We start from the raw sequence: 18,092 nt of genomic DNA on the forward strand, positions 1-18,092 counted from the left end.
ATATATTTAGCTAGCAAACTCACCCCTTTTGTTTGTGTCCTTACTTCCCCACAGAGGATGGTGTGCGTTGCAGTCAGCAGAGATTATGAGACCCAAAGATTGGTCTTCACAGTGTTGCACCAGTTCAGCCAGCTCTTTTGGGGGAGGCTCGCCCTCGCTTGGCATGTAAACTGATGCAAGCACTAGGTCTCCTTGTTCTGCTGTCCAGATTTTCACTGCAGTGAGGTCACTAGAACAGAAATGGTTAACCCGCGAGGTGCCAATCAGACCTCCGACGTCTGCTATTAAAACTACCGCTGATTGCCAAACCAGACGTCGTACGTCTGCTTGGCACACAATGGTAGTAGATATTTTATCGTTAAATATACACAGAGTAAGACAAGCTATACGATATACCACAAGAAAGGTAATTTAACAGACTATAAAAGTAAGAATATTTAATTTTAAAACTTTATCTATGAAAATACGACAAGCCGTCAAAATGCGGTCAGCCGTTTTGCATGACAGCCCTACTTTAAACGAAATTTGTTTAAATTACGCAGTATCTATTGTTTATGTAATCTAATAAAGCGCTAGTTTTTTAATAACAAAAGCATTGCATACGTTCGTTTTTATAAACAAGCCTAAACACTTCAAAACCAATAAATTTTATTGTAACACGAGCCCGTTGAAATTGGCGTCGGTAACGCGCGGTGGGTGTGGCAGTGACGGGTTAAGCAGCGTGGTTTTTACTGTGTTTGGCATATAAATGCAAGTCCTTGGTCTGTCAACTGTTGTGTTTAGTAGTTAACTTACCGCCAATGTTGTTTACGCCACATATTTTATTTATTCCTGATCCAGGGTTGATGATCCTGGATCATTGCGGCAATGTTGTTGTTTGCCTCCAGCACTCTGCGTAGTGTGGCCACCGCTATCTATGGACTACGGAGGACGTCATCTTCGTCGCTCATTGTTCCCTCATGTTGCAGAGGCAGATTCGTCTCCATCTCGCTTTGGCGTTCTTGCGTGGCTGAGGTAGACGGTTCTGGGGTCGATGTTTTCCCTACTGTAGGTTCATTTGCCACTGTTGGTTTATTTGCCGTTCTTGCTTCTTCTGAGGGGAAGAACCTACTTCCAGACATGTGGGCTACCCGGCGGTCTCTCTTCAGGATGGTTGGCTTCTGGTCTTCCGGTATTCCAAGGATTAGATGGACCACCTTGTCCTTGGAGCCTGTTTCCTCTGTGTTATCGTCAACCGTCATGTCATAGCACTTCCACGTGTCTACTTTGTACCACGGGTTCTGGGCACATAGAACCTTGTGTAGAGTGGCTGCCTCAGTGATGCGGGTATGTATTAAGTGCTCTGCCTTGAGCCTCTTCTTCAACCCGGACTGTCTGATGACTGCCAGAGTGGTGCCGGGTATGGGTGATGTTATGGTTTTGACCTCTCTCTCCAGCCAACTGAGAGCGTTTGCATCCTCACACCACATCGCAAGTACCCCGTCCATTAAGGAAGGGGCGCCCGCGAAACGATGAAGCCTGCGCACCCGGAGACTTGGGAGACAGTACCGCTTGCAGGACTATGTATGGTACATATGACGATATTGTTGCAATGGCGCACTAGGCTCGCGCTGTCTGAGAGAAACTTGTTAACATAAGAGTTATGACTAGGAAGCTAGCAACCTCCGCGTGACGTTGGTGACATACTTGCGACGCGGAGCTCTTGAAATTTGATACCGTACGCACTTGACACTTAAACCTCTATCACGTAACCCATTTATTTATTTGCCCCAATGTCAAACTTTGGGGCAAATAAACAAAGTACTGTCATGTCATCGAGCTTGCGAATAGTATTTTTGTGATTTTATAGTTTTGTAACATATTTGACATACCAAAAGATATATCTCACAAGATACGGATGCCTTTCAACTAATAAAAGTTAAGGCCATGGTTGGGTGTTGTGTCTGGTTGCCAAACCTGTAGTGAATGTAAAAATCCAGGATTTAGCTTTCACAGGTATGTATTGATTTTCACTTAACGTTTCCAATCTAATTTGTAACAAGCGCGTATCATATAAATTTTATATAAAATATTATTTCCAAAAGTAATGATTTTTGATCCATAGTCACCTATTTTCAGTAAATTTGTCGTAACCATAATAAACATAACATAAAACAGTGACAACTAAAATGTTGCCACATCATAGATATAGTTTTACTCAAGTTATAGGGTAATTATTTATTTTAAATCTTTTTTATTCATTTTGATCAAAATAACATTAACATCGGGTATTAATTAATAGTGTTAATAATTTACAACTGTATATTTGTATGGAGAAAGGAAATTTAAATGACATTTGTATGTATTCCTGTGATTGATAATAAGATATGGAACATGATGTAAGGATGTTTGACAGTGTGTAGTAAAATAATAAACAAAATAGTCTATTTTAGGTTTCCATGAGATACAATACTAAAAAAGAATGGATAAAAGCAAAAGGACGAACAGGTTTATGGGAACCAAATAAACATGCAAGAATTTCCTCAGTCCACTTTGATGCGATACAAATAATAACAAGAAATATAAAGAAAGGGCTTATTAAAGGTGCACTTAAATTTTATTAATGTATATTAATAAATTTCCCGCTCTCACCTCCAGTCTTGTCGCGTCGCACAACGACACAAGCACGTCTCATCTATAGTTATAGATATTAGTTTACAACTACATACATAGTTATGTACTAGTATGTAGTTGTAAACCTACCTTGGCTGACACCGACTCAAACAATAACAATAATTGTAATTACATCATATTGTTGTTATAATTTGATTGACATTTGGGTAGTCTAATATTTATCATTTCATTTTACTTAGGACTAATTTTAAGATATTATTATTAATAAGTAGAAGAAACCGCAATTATCTTTTCACTTTTAGTGCATCTTATATTGTTTTGGAAAAGTTTTTTTGATGGTGTAGTTTTCTCGTGAGTGCCTCTGTCGGAACTAGACAAAATTAAAATGGGAACGGACTACACGGGAAGCACCAGCTTTCAAAAAAAGAAAGGATCATCAAAATTGGTTCACCCAGACGAAAGTTCTGAGGTAACAGACATAAAAAGAAATATCGTCGAATTGAGAACCTCCTGCTTTTTGAAGTCGGTAAAAAATGCGGTTAGTATAAGAGAGGCGGTTGCCGGCTCATTTGATTCAATCTCGTGCCAGATTTGGGCGAGTCAACACGTCCTGAGGATGCCTCGTGTAGAGGCGAAACACGAGTCGAATTGTTTAAGAGACAAATATTGGCGTAATTAACACTAAAGAAAACTCAAATCTTTTTGATAATCATGGATTTCCGCAAAGAAACGCATACTCCAATAAATTTTCTAATATGACAACACCTAAGACTACTCCTGTCAAAACTATTGCTATCTAAAAGGGGCACACGGAGACTACTTCTATAGTGTCAATATTCTAAGGGCACAAATATGTATTTGGTTTTGTACTCCTGTGTCATTTCACCAGCTGTCACCCCACAAATTCACAGAGCTGTCAGCTGTCAAGTGTCAGCTGCGAATGTGGTTAATGTAATTTTTAAGGTTAGAGGCTGTGGTTAAAAGATTTAAGAAATTTATATTGTAGAATATTGGAGCTAATAAGAGATTTAATAGAAATTTTGTAAAAAAAAAATATTTATATATTTTATTATTCTACAACAACAAATTCTAACTATTTATTTACTATAATTCCTATCGGATAATGAAAATATTGATGCTTTCTAAAAATCTTCACTAGGCGATCCTACTTCCTATGATCCGATTTAAATTGTTGACTTGTTATATTTGAAATATAACTTAGCATATGATGGAAATGCAAAAACTACAAACAGTTGATTACGATAAATCTTTAGAATACTGGGCAGAAATCCCTGCAACATTAGATGGTGTTCTTGGTGGATTTGGTTTCATATCTGATGTTGATATTTCGGGATCTCAGCAATTTTTAGAATCATTATTTCTGTTAGAAAAAGGTCCCCGTAAAGAGATTGCACTAGATTGTGGAGCAGGTATTGGAAGAATTTCAAAGAACCTTTTAGTGCCTTTTTTTAATAGAGTGGATGTAATAGAACCAGATAAAAAGTTTTTGAGTGAAATATTAAACTATGTTGGTGCTGACAGCTACAAAATTGGGGCGTTATATCAAAATAGTTTGCAAGATTTTAACCCAGAAAGAAAATATGATATTATTTGGAATCAATGGGTATTAGGGTATTTAAAAGATGATGATTTAGTTAAATATTTGATTAAATGCAGGTAACAAACTTTTAATTGCCATTTTATAAATAAATGAAATTGTACTTTAGTCTGTTATTATGTAAAAACATGAATATTATATTTTGTTGCCTTTAAATTGGAGCTCGTATGATTCAATGAATTTGAATTATAGAGAATTAAATAAAAATTTATGTGGATAATATATTAACATAGTTTTGTAACAAGATACTATAATGAGATTATTGAAAAATTTTATATTGTTCTTTCAGGAATGCATTAGCAGATAATGGAATTATTATTGTTAAAGAGAATGTTACTTCATCCGGTAAAGTAGAAGCTGATGAAGTGGATTCATCAATCACAAGGCCTCTTAAACAATTTATTCAAATATTTAAAAGTGCCAATTTAAAAAGAATAAAACAATGTAAACAAACAAATCTTCCTAATGGAATATATCCTGTGTACATGTTTGCACTAGTTCCAATAAATGAGAATACAATATAGTCATATCTTGTAATTTGAACTTTTTGTTACTCCAAGCCATCTTTATAGTCTTAGCTTGTGCAAAGACCACAAGTTGCTTGCTGATACTTAGGTCCCCAATTCTTAATATTGGGGTTGAGCAGGTTATCAACTGTAAAGTAGATCCTGTAGATGAAGCCACAACCTGAGAGTTGAACAAAGCATACAAGATTTTATGACGATACATCACCTGAACGGTTAGGTCAGTTGGGAGAGCACTGGCACGGAATGCCAGAGGTTCGAGCCCCTCATATATGGTTCATAAAAAGTTGTGTATTACTTATACACATAAACTGCAACATTCTGGTATTTCTTTATTACACTTTAAGGATATTGTTTCCATGATGAGTGTTGGATTTAGGTATGTACACAACTAAATAATTTAATAAGTATAAATTTTCTTTATGATTGATAATACCGTAAAGGTTAATTTTTTTAATAATACTAATCATTTTAATTATTTTCTGAAAACCACAAAGTCAGTTTCTGTCTTTAAGCCAAACAGCCGTCAGCGATTCTCATCTTCGAGTCTCTCTATCTTTAGTTAATGAAACAGGATTAGTAACATCATTCGATTATGAACATAAGTTTTTTCTTATTTTATAATTGATTATCAACATTAGTAATACAAAATAATTCAAATATAGCAATCATTCATAATCACCTACCGCTGGTATAGACTATGGTGAATTTTCTAATCTGTTAGACGTAAAGTAGTTCTACTGCGTAATTAGAATAATACTAGTAAAATATACAGAGGTGACTAGCATAGAGTATACGTAATACGGCCCGACGGCCGACTCCCGAAACGCACTGGGCAGTGAAGCTGTAGTGGGCCGCCGCTAGACACCTGCCACAGTTGTGGAAACACTTGACATTTTTATTTTGCGCGGTCGTTTTAATTCTGCGATAACTTTTACAGGATTTATTTAAACTACATAATGTAAGGTGCTATCATAAGAAGCGTGCATTGCTAACGTAGTACGCATAGTTAGTACCGAGTAGGTCATTCCCTAATATTACAGTTGCCATACGTCCTGTATATAATATATACGGGACTGTCACCGTTTCACATTCCGTCCCGTATTGCCACATGTCAGATATTTATCGTTTTTCAACAATTTCCAAGAAATATAAAAATGTTCAGCTCGAGCCGAGCGGCGCGGGGATTGTGGGGGCACTCATACATCCAAAACGCAAATAAAGAAAGAATATTCTCATTAACGACGGCTTAATGGACAGAAGAAGAAAAAAGGTCGGCAAAAACCAGTGTAGAGCCCATTGGATCCATATTGGTTTTTTTTTTAATGAAAATAAGGGACGAGACTTGATTCCTACCCATTACAGTGCAGTGCCGCTCATGAGTCATGATTATTGAAAAACCCAAAAATTCTGGGCGGCACTACAACTCGTCACCTTGAGACATAAGATGTCAAGTCTCATTTGCCCAGTAATTTCACTAGCTACGGCGCCTTTCAGACCGAAACACAGTAATGCTTACACATTACTGCTTCACAGCAGAAATAGGCGCCGTTATGGTACGTACAATCTAGCCGGTATTTGGTCCAACGGAGCCTCCCACTGGTAAATTTGTCAATATAAATTTAGAAATATGACATGTTCTCAGTTCTACGATTATATTTATGAAAAATTTAAAAGAGATCATTACATAAGTAAATCAACCTCAAACATTGACCTACAACAAGCAACTCACAATCACGCTCAAAAATTGTCTGACAAAAAACTCTAGCAGGCAGACCGCCTTTGAATACTACGCCATGCAATCACAGTGTTCAGTGAAAAACTGTGCTAATATCAGGTAAGTAAAAAAAAAAAGTGTAATTAACTTGAAGTTTAAATCATTTTGCAAAATAATTATATGTCAATTGCTAAAACGGAATGCTCTTGCCTCGTGTTCGCATCCGAGCTTGTTGATGAACTTATAAAATAATGACCTGCCACGAAAAAATATTGTACTCATTTGAATGATTGTTTTATTTTAGTGGTGTCTCTACATTTTAATTTCCGAGTCAAATATAGTAGGTACAGGAATATTTCAACACAGTGTATAACATCCGCTTTTTTAAAACTACTTTATATGCATACATAGAACAGTTAATACGTATTGGTACTCAGCAGTAAAAATATCTAATTCTTTAGTATTGTCTTAATAATTTCCTGTTTGTATATTAAACTTAACGCTCTCTATTGTTATATAAAGGAAGGCACTTTTCATAGTGACATTACTTTTATTACAAATATGACTTTTGTACGTAATTAATCTGCTCTTGGAGTCATTTTCGACTTGAAATTAGCTTATGGCTATGTAAACCCAATGACTCTATTATACATATGGACATATCATTCGCAGTCTGATAGCGAAACGGCAAGTGTGCTTAAAGACAATGTAAGCACATCACCAAGTCTAAGTGTGCTATAAAAAAGTGCCCAAATAGTACGTTCACGACGCAAAAAAAAGATGGTGTCACACCATCTTTTTTATCACCGGTAAGTTTTTTTTATTCGTATTAGATGGGTTGGCCAAAGACGTAAATAATTTAGTACTTACAACGAATATTTTCTTCATTAAATATGGCAAAGAGAATTTAAGCACTACGTTCAAATATGGTACGATTATTGACAAGTATTCACATGCCTTTCTATCCCGCTTGTTTCAATGAGACACATGAAAGGACGCAACAAGCACACAGTCAGAAATGAAAACAATACTCGCTCTTTTTAATATTTATTTTTTAAAAGCCCAGTTGACAATGATTAGCAATTATTTTGTGTTCGGCAAGTCATTGCCAGTGAATATGAACGGCTTACAAGAACGTGAACAATAACCAACTAGTGCTAGCTAACTTAGTGATAATTGATACTTACTTACACCGCAAATCTGAAAAAGCTAATTTTTTTCGAAGAGTTCGTCAGAAATATCATTAAAAGTTATTGGCTTTGAAACTCGGAAAGCGTTACTGTATTAAATTTTTGTTCCACTTTATAACTGTGATTTTTTACTGGTAACTTTGTAATCCATTTATCAAAATATTATTAGTTACACCTTAGATGACTACAGAAACAATTAAACAAATTTATTTTAGTAAATGATGGCAGATAAGTTAAAATATAGGCAGTCGTATCTTGATAACCAGTAAACGTTAAGTACTTCCATTTCGTTTGGTTACGTATATGTGGAACGTCGAAGTTACAAAATGGAAAAATAAATGTGAGTTCTTATAATTTTGTTAGTTTAATCTGATTTTTTTTTAACATTTTGAAAGAACTCATAAATTAATAAGAAATTCATTCTAGCCGTAGCAACGATCACTCCCATTAAAATTAGTAAACAAATACTTTATGCTTGGTGGCCTACTTCTACAAGACATCGGCACACTTGTAGTATATCTTGGCTCATCAAACTTAGCCCCCCCAAAAATTTTTTTTTTCTATTTTTGAATTTTCATTATCGCATATCGTTAGTTCGTAGTTTGTTCTTAATTGTTCGGTATAAATAATTGTTTGTTCTTTTGTTGTTTATTTAAAAACAATTAATTAAAAACATACCCTTTAGTTAGCCCCCGCCCCCTGTTAATGGGGGGAAACGCCTACTATTTGGTTCTGGCACTAGCCGGCCGCTGCCGCGGCACGCTACGCTCGGCTCGTGCGTTGTTTTAACTGTTCATACATAACCTAACCTAACCAATTTTAATGAATTGCAATTTTTTTTTTAAATAAAGAAATCGAGAACAAACAAATGTTTATAGAGAACAATCAAGAACAAATGGCGAACTAACGATGTAATAAAAAAAAAATCTGGGGGGCTAACTTTCTTAAGCTGTATATCTTCCACAAAAGCCACAGTAGAAAGAGTAGAACTTAGCTTTGAAAGAAGTGGCTTTTACGTAGTACTTACATTCTCTTTGGGAGCGGAATGAAAAAAAACATTCATGTGAGTTGTGCTCATTAGAGTAAGTGTTCTGTGGTTGTGACCAGCCTGTGACGATTGACGAGCCTTACCTATGTTTTTGTTTACAAATTATAAAATAATAATTCCAAAAAACATTACGAATATTAAACCCATTTTTTATTACTTCTAGTACTTATCAATTAATACTGTTTTAGCCAAATATAAACAGTTGAAAAATTTAAGTTTCCAGTGTATAGCAAAGAATATAGGTACTACTCTCCGTGTAAAGTACCACGTTTAACAAGGATATAACAATACCACGATGAAATTTCCTGTTATTCTAAAATGTTTACTTAATTTAGGGACCAGACCAAAATACCGAGACTTGTGTACCAGTGCTAGTATTTTAGATGTTAGAACAAATATAAAAAGCGCTAGTGTTTTAGATATCCATACTGATGATCTGTCCGATGTTGTACCACATCATTCACAGTCATTTAATTTAGCTGCATATGTAAATACATCAGAAACATTACAGAATCTCGTTCATTTAAATGTAAACCTATCAAAAATAGAGAAAAAACCATACATCACTGAGAAAATTTTGAAGTTAGATTTTCACAGAGATATGAAGAGGAACATCCTTTTTCTAAAAGAATTTGTAAATGTGGACTGCATAGGAGATTTTATAACCATGAATCCCTTAATTCTTTGCGAACCTGTTGAAGACTTGGAAGTAAGAGTGAACTATTTGCAATCAAAGTCATTTAATATTGAAGCAATAAAGAGAATTATTTCAAAAAATCCTTTCTGGTTGATGTTCAGGTAAGCTCATATTTCTCTTGAATGTCATAATATATATTTATTTGTATATATGTACCTACATGTACTAATATTTCATTTTGTTTCAGTACAGTAAGGATAGATAGGAGATTAGGATTTTTTCAAAACAAATTTGAACTGAATGGATATGATATGAGATACTTAGCATCAAAACAACCAAAATTAATTACTTACCAGTTAAATAGTATTATTACTAATAGCTTTGTCATTAAGGAAGAGATGGGATTCAATGATAAAGAAGTTAAATCCCTTTTATTAAAAAAGCCTAAATTGTGGATGTTAAGTAAGTTATTTTCTTTAAAGTTATTTGATGGACTTGGCTTGTTTGTTAGGAATCATCCCAAGCCATTACAGGATGATGAAAACTAATAGTGCCATAGTAAATAGGAGTGATTATTAACATACATTTGAAACATAAAAAAATACAATGTTGCATGCATTTGAGTTCACTTTAATCAATGTTTTAATAATTAAATTAACATAATGTAAGGTCTGTATTCAGTAAGGTGTTTCAATCCATAATCAAGTGTGTTTTTATAAGTATAGCGACTTAGGGACCTTCAATCTTAGAGCATTATATTCCCAACTTACTTAAAGGCTGGCAACATATCTCTTGACTTGTTATTGTGTCAGATGTCCTTAAGCTAACTGCTACTTCACATCAAATAAGCCTCTTGCTCGATTGCGCCTATACTTATTAATAAAATTGGAGTGTTTATTTGTAAACAATTTTTGTCTGTCTGTTCCAGCTAATCTCTGTAATGGCTATACTTATGACGGGACTTTTATTGGCAGGTAGCTGATGTAATAAGGAGTAGCTTAGGCTATTTTTATTTTAGAAAAATAAAGTAATGTTGCAATGTGGAAGAAACAGTCTAACTCTAAAATAAATTTATGTGGCAAAATAACATTTGCCGGGTCAGCTAGTATATAAAATAAAAATCATGGCCTTGTACCACATTTGATGCCTATGCCTATTGTAGCATTGTAGTTCTATATGCATTAGTTTTGTGTGATGAGGAGCATGGCTAATCTTGCTATCCGAACTATATCGTGGGAAAACAAACCTTTGATGTCACTCACAATCACTGGGAAATGTTCAGTGACCCTAGGTATTTTGCCACAAATCAGACTAAAGTGTGTGGTCATCACTGGAGTGTGAGGAGAGTGAAGGCTGGAGCCTCCATGCAAGCCCTGCACAGGGGCCTGTTGGTCCTCTCTTTTATGAAGACAATGACAAAATATACTCGATAACTGTGTTTATGTTTTGAGACATCTGGAATATGGACCTTATTTTTTAATTATTTCATATAATTAACAACACAACATTTCATAGATTTTTATATAAATACAAGTTTATTCAATTCACTATTTGATTTCAGATCAAAGGTCACTTTTTCAAAGGTTTAACTATATACATAATATTATGAACATACCACATGAAAGAATACTACAGCATCCTGATATATTATTGAGCAGAAATTTTAGAGTTAAGCAGAGGCATGAATTTTTGGATAAATTAGGAAGATCTCAATACAATCCAGCTAAAGAAAACTATGTCCCTTTGATGGCACTTTGTGAGGGAACAGATATAGATTTTTGCACAAAGTTTGCCAAGTGCAATGTTGATGATTTTAACATATTCTTAAAAACACAAGTTTAGCCAGACTTCCCTAACATAACTTTGTTTTGTAATGCATTCAGTGAATGATAAAGCAATGTATCCAGAATCCCAGCTATTGTGAAAACACCTCCAATTATTGCACACACATTAGTTGCAAAGTGACCAATTGACCTGCAAAAAAAAAACTATGTAATTAAAGTGTAAATGTAATTAAACTTACCATTTCAGAATATATTTATTGCTTTCTACCTTTCTTTTTCTGTATATTTGACCATCAATGGTGATAGTTCATAATTGAAAAAAGCACCCGGCATTCCAGATTCAGAATTAATATTTGAAACTGATTTCTGATGGCGAGTTACAGAAAATTGATTTGTGTGTAGTACAGTATTATCTAAAGTAACGTACATTGTGGGCACAACTTTAATGTAATACTGAAACATCACAGCACCTGAAAATATTTGTGAATTAATTGGTTATTGGGGTTTGAATATACTTGTATGGGGTGCAAAACCTGTGAAAAGTATGTAAAAACCAGAAATTTTCTTATTTAATTTGCTATTTTAAAAAGTTGATATAAATAATAAGAGCAGTATCTTAATATGTGGTAAATAGTTCCACAACATTAGAAATGATACATAGACATGTATGTGGCGATTGCATCCACATTAAGTTGGCAACCCAGTATTGTTTGGAGTGCCAACTGATCACATAAGAGAGAGGGAGACAGATATAGACACCAGACACTTGACTGTTGACAACAAAGCATGCGAGTAGCAAAGAATGACACTAACTTTTTACACGCGAGTGTCATAGGCTTTCAACTTGCATTGGTATAAATTATGAGTAATAAGTCACGTAGATAAACTTACTTCTGTTAATATTCACGAGTGCAAACACAATAAACGAAAGTAAAGTGAGTTAATTTACAAGCTCCCCGACACAACATGCTCATAATATAACCATCATCAGTATATTAAAGAAGTAATACTTCTTTTGGCATGTAAGGTAAAAACTATCAGAGTATTTATACGGTGTGCCTGCACATATTTGTAAGGTAAAAACTATCAGAGTATTTATACGGTGTGCCTGCACATATTCACCCAAATTCTACATGTTGACTCTGCTTCCAATGAAAGAGTAAAATATTATTGTGGTACATTTTCATTGCTTGTATTTTCTTATTTAGTGCAATATAAACTTTTAAGGATTTCTATTTTATATGTTCTGCTTCCAATGAAAGAGTAAAATATTATTGTGGTACATTTTCATTGCTTGTATTTTCTTATTTAGTGCAATATAAACTTTTAAGGATTTCTATTTTATATGTCCAGATAGACCCTCTTGTTGTAGGTAACACATGACAAAAGGCCAGGTTTATTACTTTGCATGAAAGCTACATCTTACACTGGCGATTTGTTAGTCACTTTATTTTAGTGTGCGGGTGTCATTGCTGAAATTAGAGGTAAGCAGTGTGCCATTATTTTTTTGGTCACATCTAGATTCTACACATATAAATTACAACTATAATTATAAGGGATTTCTGTTTTGTTATGTCAAAGAAGTATAACTTCTTACCTATGTAGGTACACATACACACTTTTATTCAACCAAGTCAGTAAGTTCAAATTGTCATTATGGAAATTCTAAAAAGAACTGTTTGTTAATGTTCTAAAAATTGAATCCTGTTTAAATAGATGGCCTTGTTGTTGAAATACTCTAAATAAACAAACTTTATTTTTCATTGCAAATGTATTTTTTTTATATCCAACTGTGTCAACAGCCAATTGTCAGCATAGATTGCTAACTCCACCACTAAGTGCTCCAGTCTCTAACCTTAGCAGGTTAGAGAGTGGAGCCTGCTAAGGTTAACCTTATTAACCCTACTAAATGAGCGCTAGATTCTTGTCTAGACCTCGAAATATAAGTGGATAATCTTAATAAAGTCAAATAAACATTATTCAATTAGGTTTAAACTACGCGCTTTTGAATCTTGATTCAAAATAAGAATTAAATTGATAAATGTTATAAATATTCTTCTTTTGTTGTATTTTGTTTTGAGCAGATGGTCTTGTTACCAATGCTATAAATAAAAAAATAATCAAAGATATTGTCATGTATATGTCAACATTGACACATGTCACTTGATAGAATAGAAACGAAAAATATAAAAAAGACATTAGTGACAACCCTGTAAACTGTTAAATAAAGTAACTAAAAAGAATAAAGATATTTATGCAGAATATTTTTAAATTATCAAACTTAAAGAATTAAAAAACATTATGCCCGTTCCTGGTGGAGTTTACCAAACTCAAGGACCATCATGTTTCGATAAAATGAAAATGGGGTTTATGATAGGATTTTGTGTTGGAATGGCTAGTGGTGGTTTATTCGGCGGTTTTACAGCTTTAAGGTTATAATTAATTATAAAATGACAAATTAATATTAGTGTACATTCAATGAAATAAGTGTGATAAATTTTAAACATTTGATTATCAGATATGGCGCTCGAGGACGTGAGCTGGTTCATTCTGTCGGGAAAGTTATGCTTCAAGGTGGTGGAACATTTGGTACATTTATGGCGATTGGAACAGGAATTCGTTGTTGATAAGCGTTATTAAAACTGTACATAAAGTAATTATTCTATAATTATATCTACCAAAAAAAAACATCGTTTGATAGTTGTAAATTTTAATGTGGTTGAAAAATGCATACTAGTTTTATTTGATGTTTTTTTTTTATTTTAAGGTATACTTAATAATATTATAATTAGTAATAGAACAATAAATTTACTATCAAAAGAATATTATTATTTTTTAAAGGAACATACCTTCTTTGGCTAAGCCTATAACTCCATCCAATGGTGCAGTGTTTGCTTTTTTAATATCAGTACCAAAACTTAGGTGTCTTATAATATGAGTTGTATTGAAAACTGATGATGAATACGGTTGCACATCATGAACATGAATGTGGTTGATTGTAAAACTTTTTCCGGGAGCTATGTGAAAACTTCCTCCAACCTAAAACAAACTAAATTTTGAAGCCCTTTATATAATATCATGCATTCACACAATAAAATAGCATATTAAAATACCCTATTGATTTCCATGTAGCCATATAACTGACATCCTTCTTTAAGTGCCAGATTTGCCTTTTCAAGGGATTCATCATCTTTACATTGTTCAATCGTAGCAAGATCTGGGAGAGCCCATTTACGCAGTTTATACGCTTCCTTGACATCTTCACATGTATTACAGCATCTAAAAGCATGTGTTGACTTAAATGATTTTATCTCTCATCATTATATATCAATCAATATGGAATTAGCAGACTTTCAATAATATTTTATACAACCAATACAAGAAGTCATTTCAATGTTGTTATTGTGACTGTATGTGAAAACAGGATAATATTTAACAATAGTCAACTTATAACATCTGTTACCTCATTATTTAAAATGTATTAGTTATTATAATAACTTACTGAGATTCATTTAGAGCAGCGCCATAACAACTTCCACATTTATAAATTTCTACATCTGAGGAATTCTTTTTAGCCTAGAATAAGAAAAAAGATTATATAAAATTTTCACAAACATCCGAGGTATGATATAACTTGCTCTATTGTTTAAAAAGACGCATGGGGCAGTAGATAATTTTGACAGGCACCTGGTATGGCAAGTGCCATATCATTGGCCATGCTGAAATGCCCTGAAATTAAGATTTATTACTTATTAAACATTAAAATCTAGCCATTGAAAAAGATATCATTTATATATATAAATATTTAATTCTCATGTCACAATTTTAGTTGCCATACTTCTCCAAAACTGCTTGATTGATTTATATGAAATTTTATATGTATATTTGGTTGATCTGAGAATAGGTTGTAATCTATTTTTAGGCCCCAAAAAATTTATATGGCGATACAATGTTTGCCAGGTCAGCTAGTAATATGATATGATATTTGACACAATCACATAAATTATCTAGCCTTAGCCTGTACTATGGGAGCCCGGCAATTATATTATATTAAATACAATTTAAATAATTATAATTGATGGAGCAAACCTGGTGGACACTTTTTTTATTGGAAAAGGTGGACAAACAGGTGACCCACCTGGTGTTAAGTGATCACTGCCACCCACATTATCTTGCAACTAACTAAATTCCCACCTTGTTGACCAATTGAAAATTCTCTAAACAGTGAGGGAACAAATTTCTTAGTTGTTAGAGAGAATCATAAAATGATTATAGCTTGGGAATGATTTTTCCATTCCCTTTAAATTGGTAATTTTTTCATTACACTAGTATGTGCTTAAGCAAAACAAGGTCAAGAAACATAAACTGCTTTTTGAGGCATTAGTCTATATATATAAAAATGAATTGTTGTTCGTTAGTCTCCCTAAAACTCGAGAACGGTTTTTATTCTTATTACTTTATATGGCAATACAACTTTTGCTGGGTCAGCTAGTACTTTATAAAAACAAGTCTACTTAATGCCAATTTCCCAATTCAGGTTAATAATACAGCTCAGTTGTTTATATGCCGTTTGATGTTTTGTATGTATCAATTACTATTTGCTCCAATAAAAAAGCATTCATGGTCAGGTCTTAGTAAAAAGGTCGGACCTGCTTGGCTTATATTAATTCTGACCAGAAATGGAGTATAGCTGTTGCATGCATAGTTAAAATACTGATAAAAAGATGACACGTCATTAATAATCTAGAATTTAGATGTATCTCAATTTTTTATGCAAGAGGACCACAAATGAGTACTATGGGAGCCAGACAATGATATTATATTTAATATAACTTAAATAATTATAATTGACTAGCTGACTCAGCAAACACTGTCTTGCCATATAAAGTAATAAAAAAAAAACAATATTTAAAATTTTTAAAACTTAAGATATATCCATCTGCACAAAAATAATCTGTAAGATAGTTAACAACTGCAGTTAATCTACCAACTATAGTTAGCTAAAATTAAATTTATTTCTTATCTCCTGAGAAAGATATAAAGATACTAATTAGTTATTCATTTTTAACAATTCTTTCAATTTGATTTCTGAACGACGGGGACACATCAAAGGAAAAACATTATTGTTGTTTTTATTTGATTCCGAGCATTTTCATATTTATTCGCCTTTTAAACCTTCTCTGGTCTTCCACAAATAATTCAAGACCAAAATTAGCCAAAAAGGTCCAGCCGTTCTCGAGTTTTAGCGAGACTAATGAACAGCAATTCATTTTTTATTATTGTTGATGGAGCAAAACTGTGGGACATTTTTTTTTATATGGAATAGGAGGACAAATGAGTGTATGTGATTTTAAGATTTTAAGTGATCACCATTGCCGACATCCCCTGCAACACCAAAAAAAGTGTTGCTAGCCTTTTAAAAAAGTGCAGGGCCTAATCATTTCATTATTTGGTTGTATGCGGAAGAAAATTCCTTGAAAACTGTTCTGTAGAGGAACACAACAGTTCCAGATGGTGACGAAAACATCCAAGACTTTGGTGAGTTGTGTAAAGGTGGAATTTAAGCTTATTTTTTTTATATATAAATTATATTATGAAGACATACCTTAGGAGTTGTAACTAATTCTTCCTTTTTAGGTTCTTCAATTGGATTACCATGTAGGTCCAGTCTTCTTTTGTATATATTATGATCCACCTGTAGGTGTTGTTCTCCTGAAGAGTCCATAGCATCTAACACTAAATCTGTATGCCAGATTAAATATAGTATTTTTAGTAGGTATATAACATTACTATGTATATTACTTAAACATTCTATCAAATGTTTTTTTTATGAGAAAGTGATGAGTGGAGTAAGATGTTTATCTACCAAGTGATCTTTGATTTAACCCAAGATTGGAGTGGCATTGCAATTGTACTTGTCAGTTCGAGACATAACATATTTCTTTCTCAATAGCTCAGCATTTACTTAGCTAAATTAAAACACAATATTATGTACAAAATTGCTCCACAATAGAAGCTCAAAAGCAGCATGTATCCTAAAAACTTGGTAAATAAATAGCAATGTAGATATGAGAAGTACACACAATACACCTAGATAAAAATTTAATTAAGAATGGTAAAACAAATAAGACATTGTGTATAACTTACAGCTGCATGAAATCCTAGGAACAATTATATCAAAATTTATTCTCATTTTGTGACCCCTAGAAGTGTCTACAAATAATTCTTCCGAAATATTTGGAGATATGTAAGTATGTAGCTCTGACAAAATCAGCAAAATCATCACTGTACCACCTAAAAGTGTTACTGCAATGAAAGATAAAGTATTGTTATTTATATGAGTACTTAGTACATACTCCAAATATAACTTTTAAATAAAGGATAGTACTTGTTGCTCCTGTTGCAGTTTTCACTCTAAAGTCTTCCAAAGTCTTTGCATAGGCATCAAACTGCTTAAATGTGTTTATGAATTGTGACATTGTAAATAATTAGAGAAAGAGTTCATAAAAATTATATTTTTCAGGTTTTTTTATAGTAGTTTTAGACATAAAATACGTTCGATAGTTTTCTGTCCTATTAAAGTTAATTGAAATCATAAAGATATACACGTATGATTATTTAATAAATTATGGCAGCCTATTTAATAAATAGGAACATAAAACATGACTTTGGTGTACAGTTTAAACTCATAAAAACATGGATAGCTGTACCTACAGTACACTGCTACAGTATTACAATGAAAAATCTAATATTTATTTTCATAACATTGAATACCTACCTACATACGTCATACGTCACTGTCAAATGTCATCCAACTTCTCGACCACGTCATAATCAATTCATTGAGTAGGTACTGGGTTCGTTAGAGTAAAAATATGCTTTGAGGGCAGGTTAAAGTACAAGCGTGTTCTAACTACTAGTTACTAAACGGTTTTTTCGATAAACTACATTTTTTGATAAA

At 33.3% G+C, this 18,092-nt stretch overlaps 4 protein-coding genes and 1 long non-coding RNA gene across 6 annotated transcripts in view; 4 read left to right on the plus strand and 1 right to left on the minus strand.

Annotated features, from left to right (window-relative positions):
- Positions 1-18,092, plus strand: part of LOC126972898 (uncharacterized) — a 193,056-nt gene that overhangs the window by 153,398 nt on the left and 21,566 nt on the right. The gene's annotated exons all lie outside the window — the stretch shown is intronic.
- LOC126972864 (alpha N-terminal protein methyltransferase 1-like) lies at positions 3,550-4,768 on the plus strand. Its single transcript, XM_050819969.1, has 2 exons — positions 3,550-4,290; positions 4,521-4,768. The coding sequence occupies exons 1-2, from the start codon at positions 3,839-3,841 to the stop codon at positions 4,753-4,755; spliced, it is 687 nt and encodes a 228-aa protein (XP_050675926.1). The 5' UTR covers positions 3,550-3,838; the 3' UTR covers positions 4,756-4,768.
- On the plus strand, positions 8,643-11,398 carry LOC126972840 (transcription termination factor 3, mitochondrial). 2 transcript variants are annotated; one of them, XM_050819934.1, is made up of 3 exons: positions 8,643-9,508; positions 9,595-9,809; positions 10,909-11,398. In XM_050819934.1, the coding sequence occupies exons 1-3, from the start codon at positions 9,006-9,008 to the stop codon at positions 11,187-11,189; spliced, it is 999 nt and encodes a 332-aa protein (XP_050675891.1). In that variant the 5' UTR covers positions 8,643-9,005; the 3' UTR covers positions 11,190-11,398. The 2 variants fall into 2 exon arrangements, with proteins under 2 accessions (XP_050675891.1, XP_050675892.1); XM_050819935.1 differs by lacking the exon at positions 10,909-11,398 and adding an exon at positions 10,276-10,731 and having other exon boundaries at positions 8,755-9,508.
- Positions 10,855-17,869, minus strand: LOC126972823 (endoplasmic reticulum-Golgi intermediate compartment protein 3). The gene is made up of 8 exons (XM_050819906.1): positions 17,520-17,869; positions 17,279-17,437; positions 16,737-16,873; positions 14,634-14,707; positions 14,245-14,410; positions 13,981-14,170; positions 11,400-11,601; positions 10,855-11,321 (listed from the first exon to the last, which is right to left on the minus strand). Exons 1-8 carry the CDS (start codon positions 17,608-17,610, stop codon positions 11,186-11,188), a joined length of 1,155 nt encoding a protein of 384 aa, XP_050675863.1. The 5' UTR covers positions 17,611-17,869; the 3' UTR covers positions 10,855-11,185.
- LOC126972889 (reactive oxygen species modulator 1) lies at positions 13,313-13,954 on the plus strand. The gene is made up of 2 exons (XM_050820002.1): positions 13,313-13,563; positions 13,650-13,954. The coding sequence occupies exons 1-2, from the start codon at positions 13,433-13,435 to the stop codon at positions 13,756-13,758; spliced, it is 240 nt and encodes a 79-aa protein (XP_050675959.1). The 5' UTR covers positions 13,313-13,432; the 3' UTR covers positions 13,759-13,954.

Source organism: Leptidea sinapis, chromosome 27 (genome assembly GCF_905404315.1).
Source record: "Leptidea sinapis chromosome 27, ilLepSina1.1, whole genome shotgun sequence".
Taxonomy (NCBI): Eukaryota; Metazoa; Arthropoda; class Insecta; order Lepidoptera; family Pieridae; genus Leptidea; species Leptidea sinapis.

Excerpts from the sequence above, each read along its gene's own strand:
- LOC126972864 (XM_050819969.1), top strand. The coding sequence starts at position 3,839 with ATGATGGAAATGCAAAAACTACAAACAGTTGATTACGATAAATCTTTA. Across the intron at positions 4,291-4,520 it reads AAATATTTGATTAAATGCAG|GAATGCATTAGCAGATAATG; the intron begins GTAACAAACTTT and ends TTGTTCTTTCAG.
- LOC126972840 (XM_050819934.1), top strand. The coding sequence starts at position 9,006 with ATGAAATTTCCTGTTATTCTAAAATGTTTACTTAATTTAGGGACCAGA. Across the intron at positions 9,509-9,594 it reads CCTTTCTGGTTGATGTTCAG|TACAGTAAGGATAGATAGGA; the intron begins GTAAGCTCATAT and ends ATTTTGTTTCAG. Across the intron at positions 9,810-10,908 it reads GCCTAAATTGTGGATGTTAA|ATCAAAGGTCACTTTTTCAA; the intron begins GTAAGTTATTTT and ends ATTTGATTTCAG.
- LOC126972889 (XM_050820002.1), top strand. The coding sequence starts at position 13,433 with ATGCCCGTTCCTGGTGGAGTTTACCAAACTCAAGGACCATCATGTTTC. Across the intron at positions 13,564-13,649 it reads GGCGGTTTTACAGCTTTAAG|ATATGGCGCTCGAGGACGTG; the intron begins GTTATAATTAAT and ends TTTGATTATCAG.
- LOC126972823 (XM_050819906.1), bottom strand. The coding sequence starts at position 17,610 with ATGTCACAATTCATAAACACATTTAAGCAGTTTGATGCCTATGCAAAG. Across the intron at positions 17,438-17,519 it reads AACTGCAACAGGAGCAACAA|TAACACTTTTAGGTGGTACA; the intron begins GTACTATCCTTT and ends CTTTCATTGCAG. Across the intron at positions 11,322-11,399 it reads AAATATACAGAAAAAGAAAG|GTCAATTGGTCACTTTGCAA; the intron begins GTAGAAAGCAAT and ends TTTTTTTTGCAG.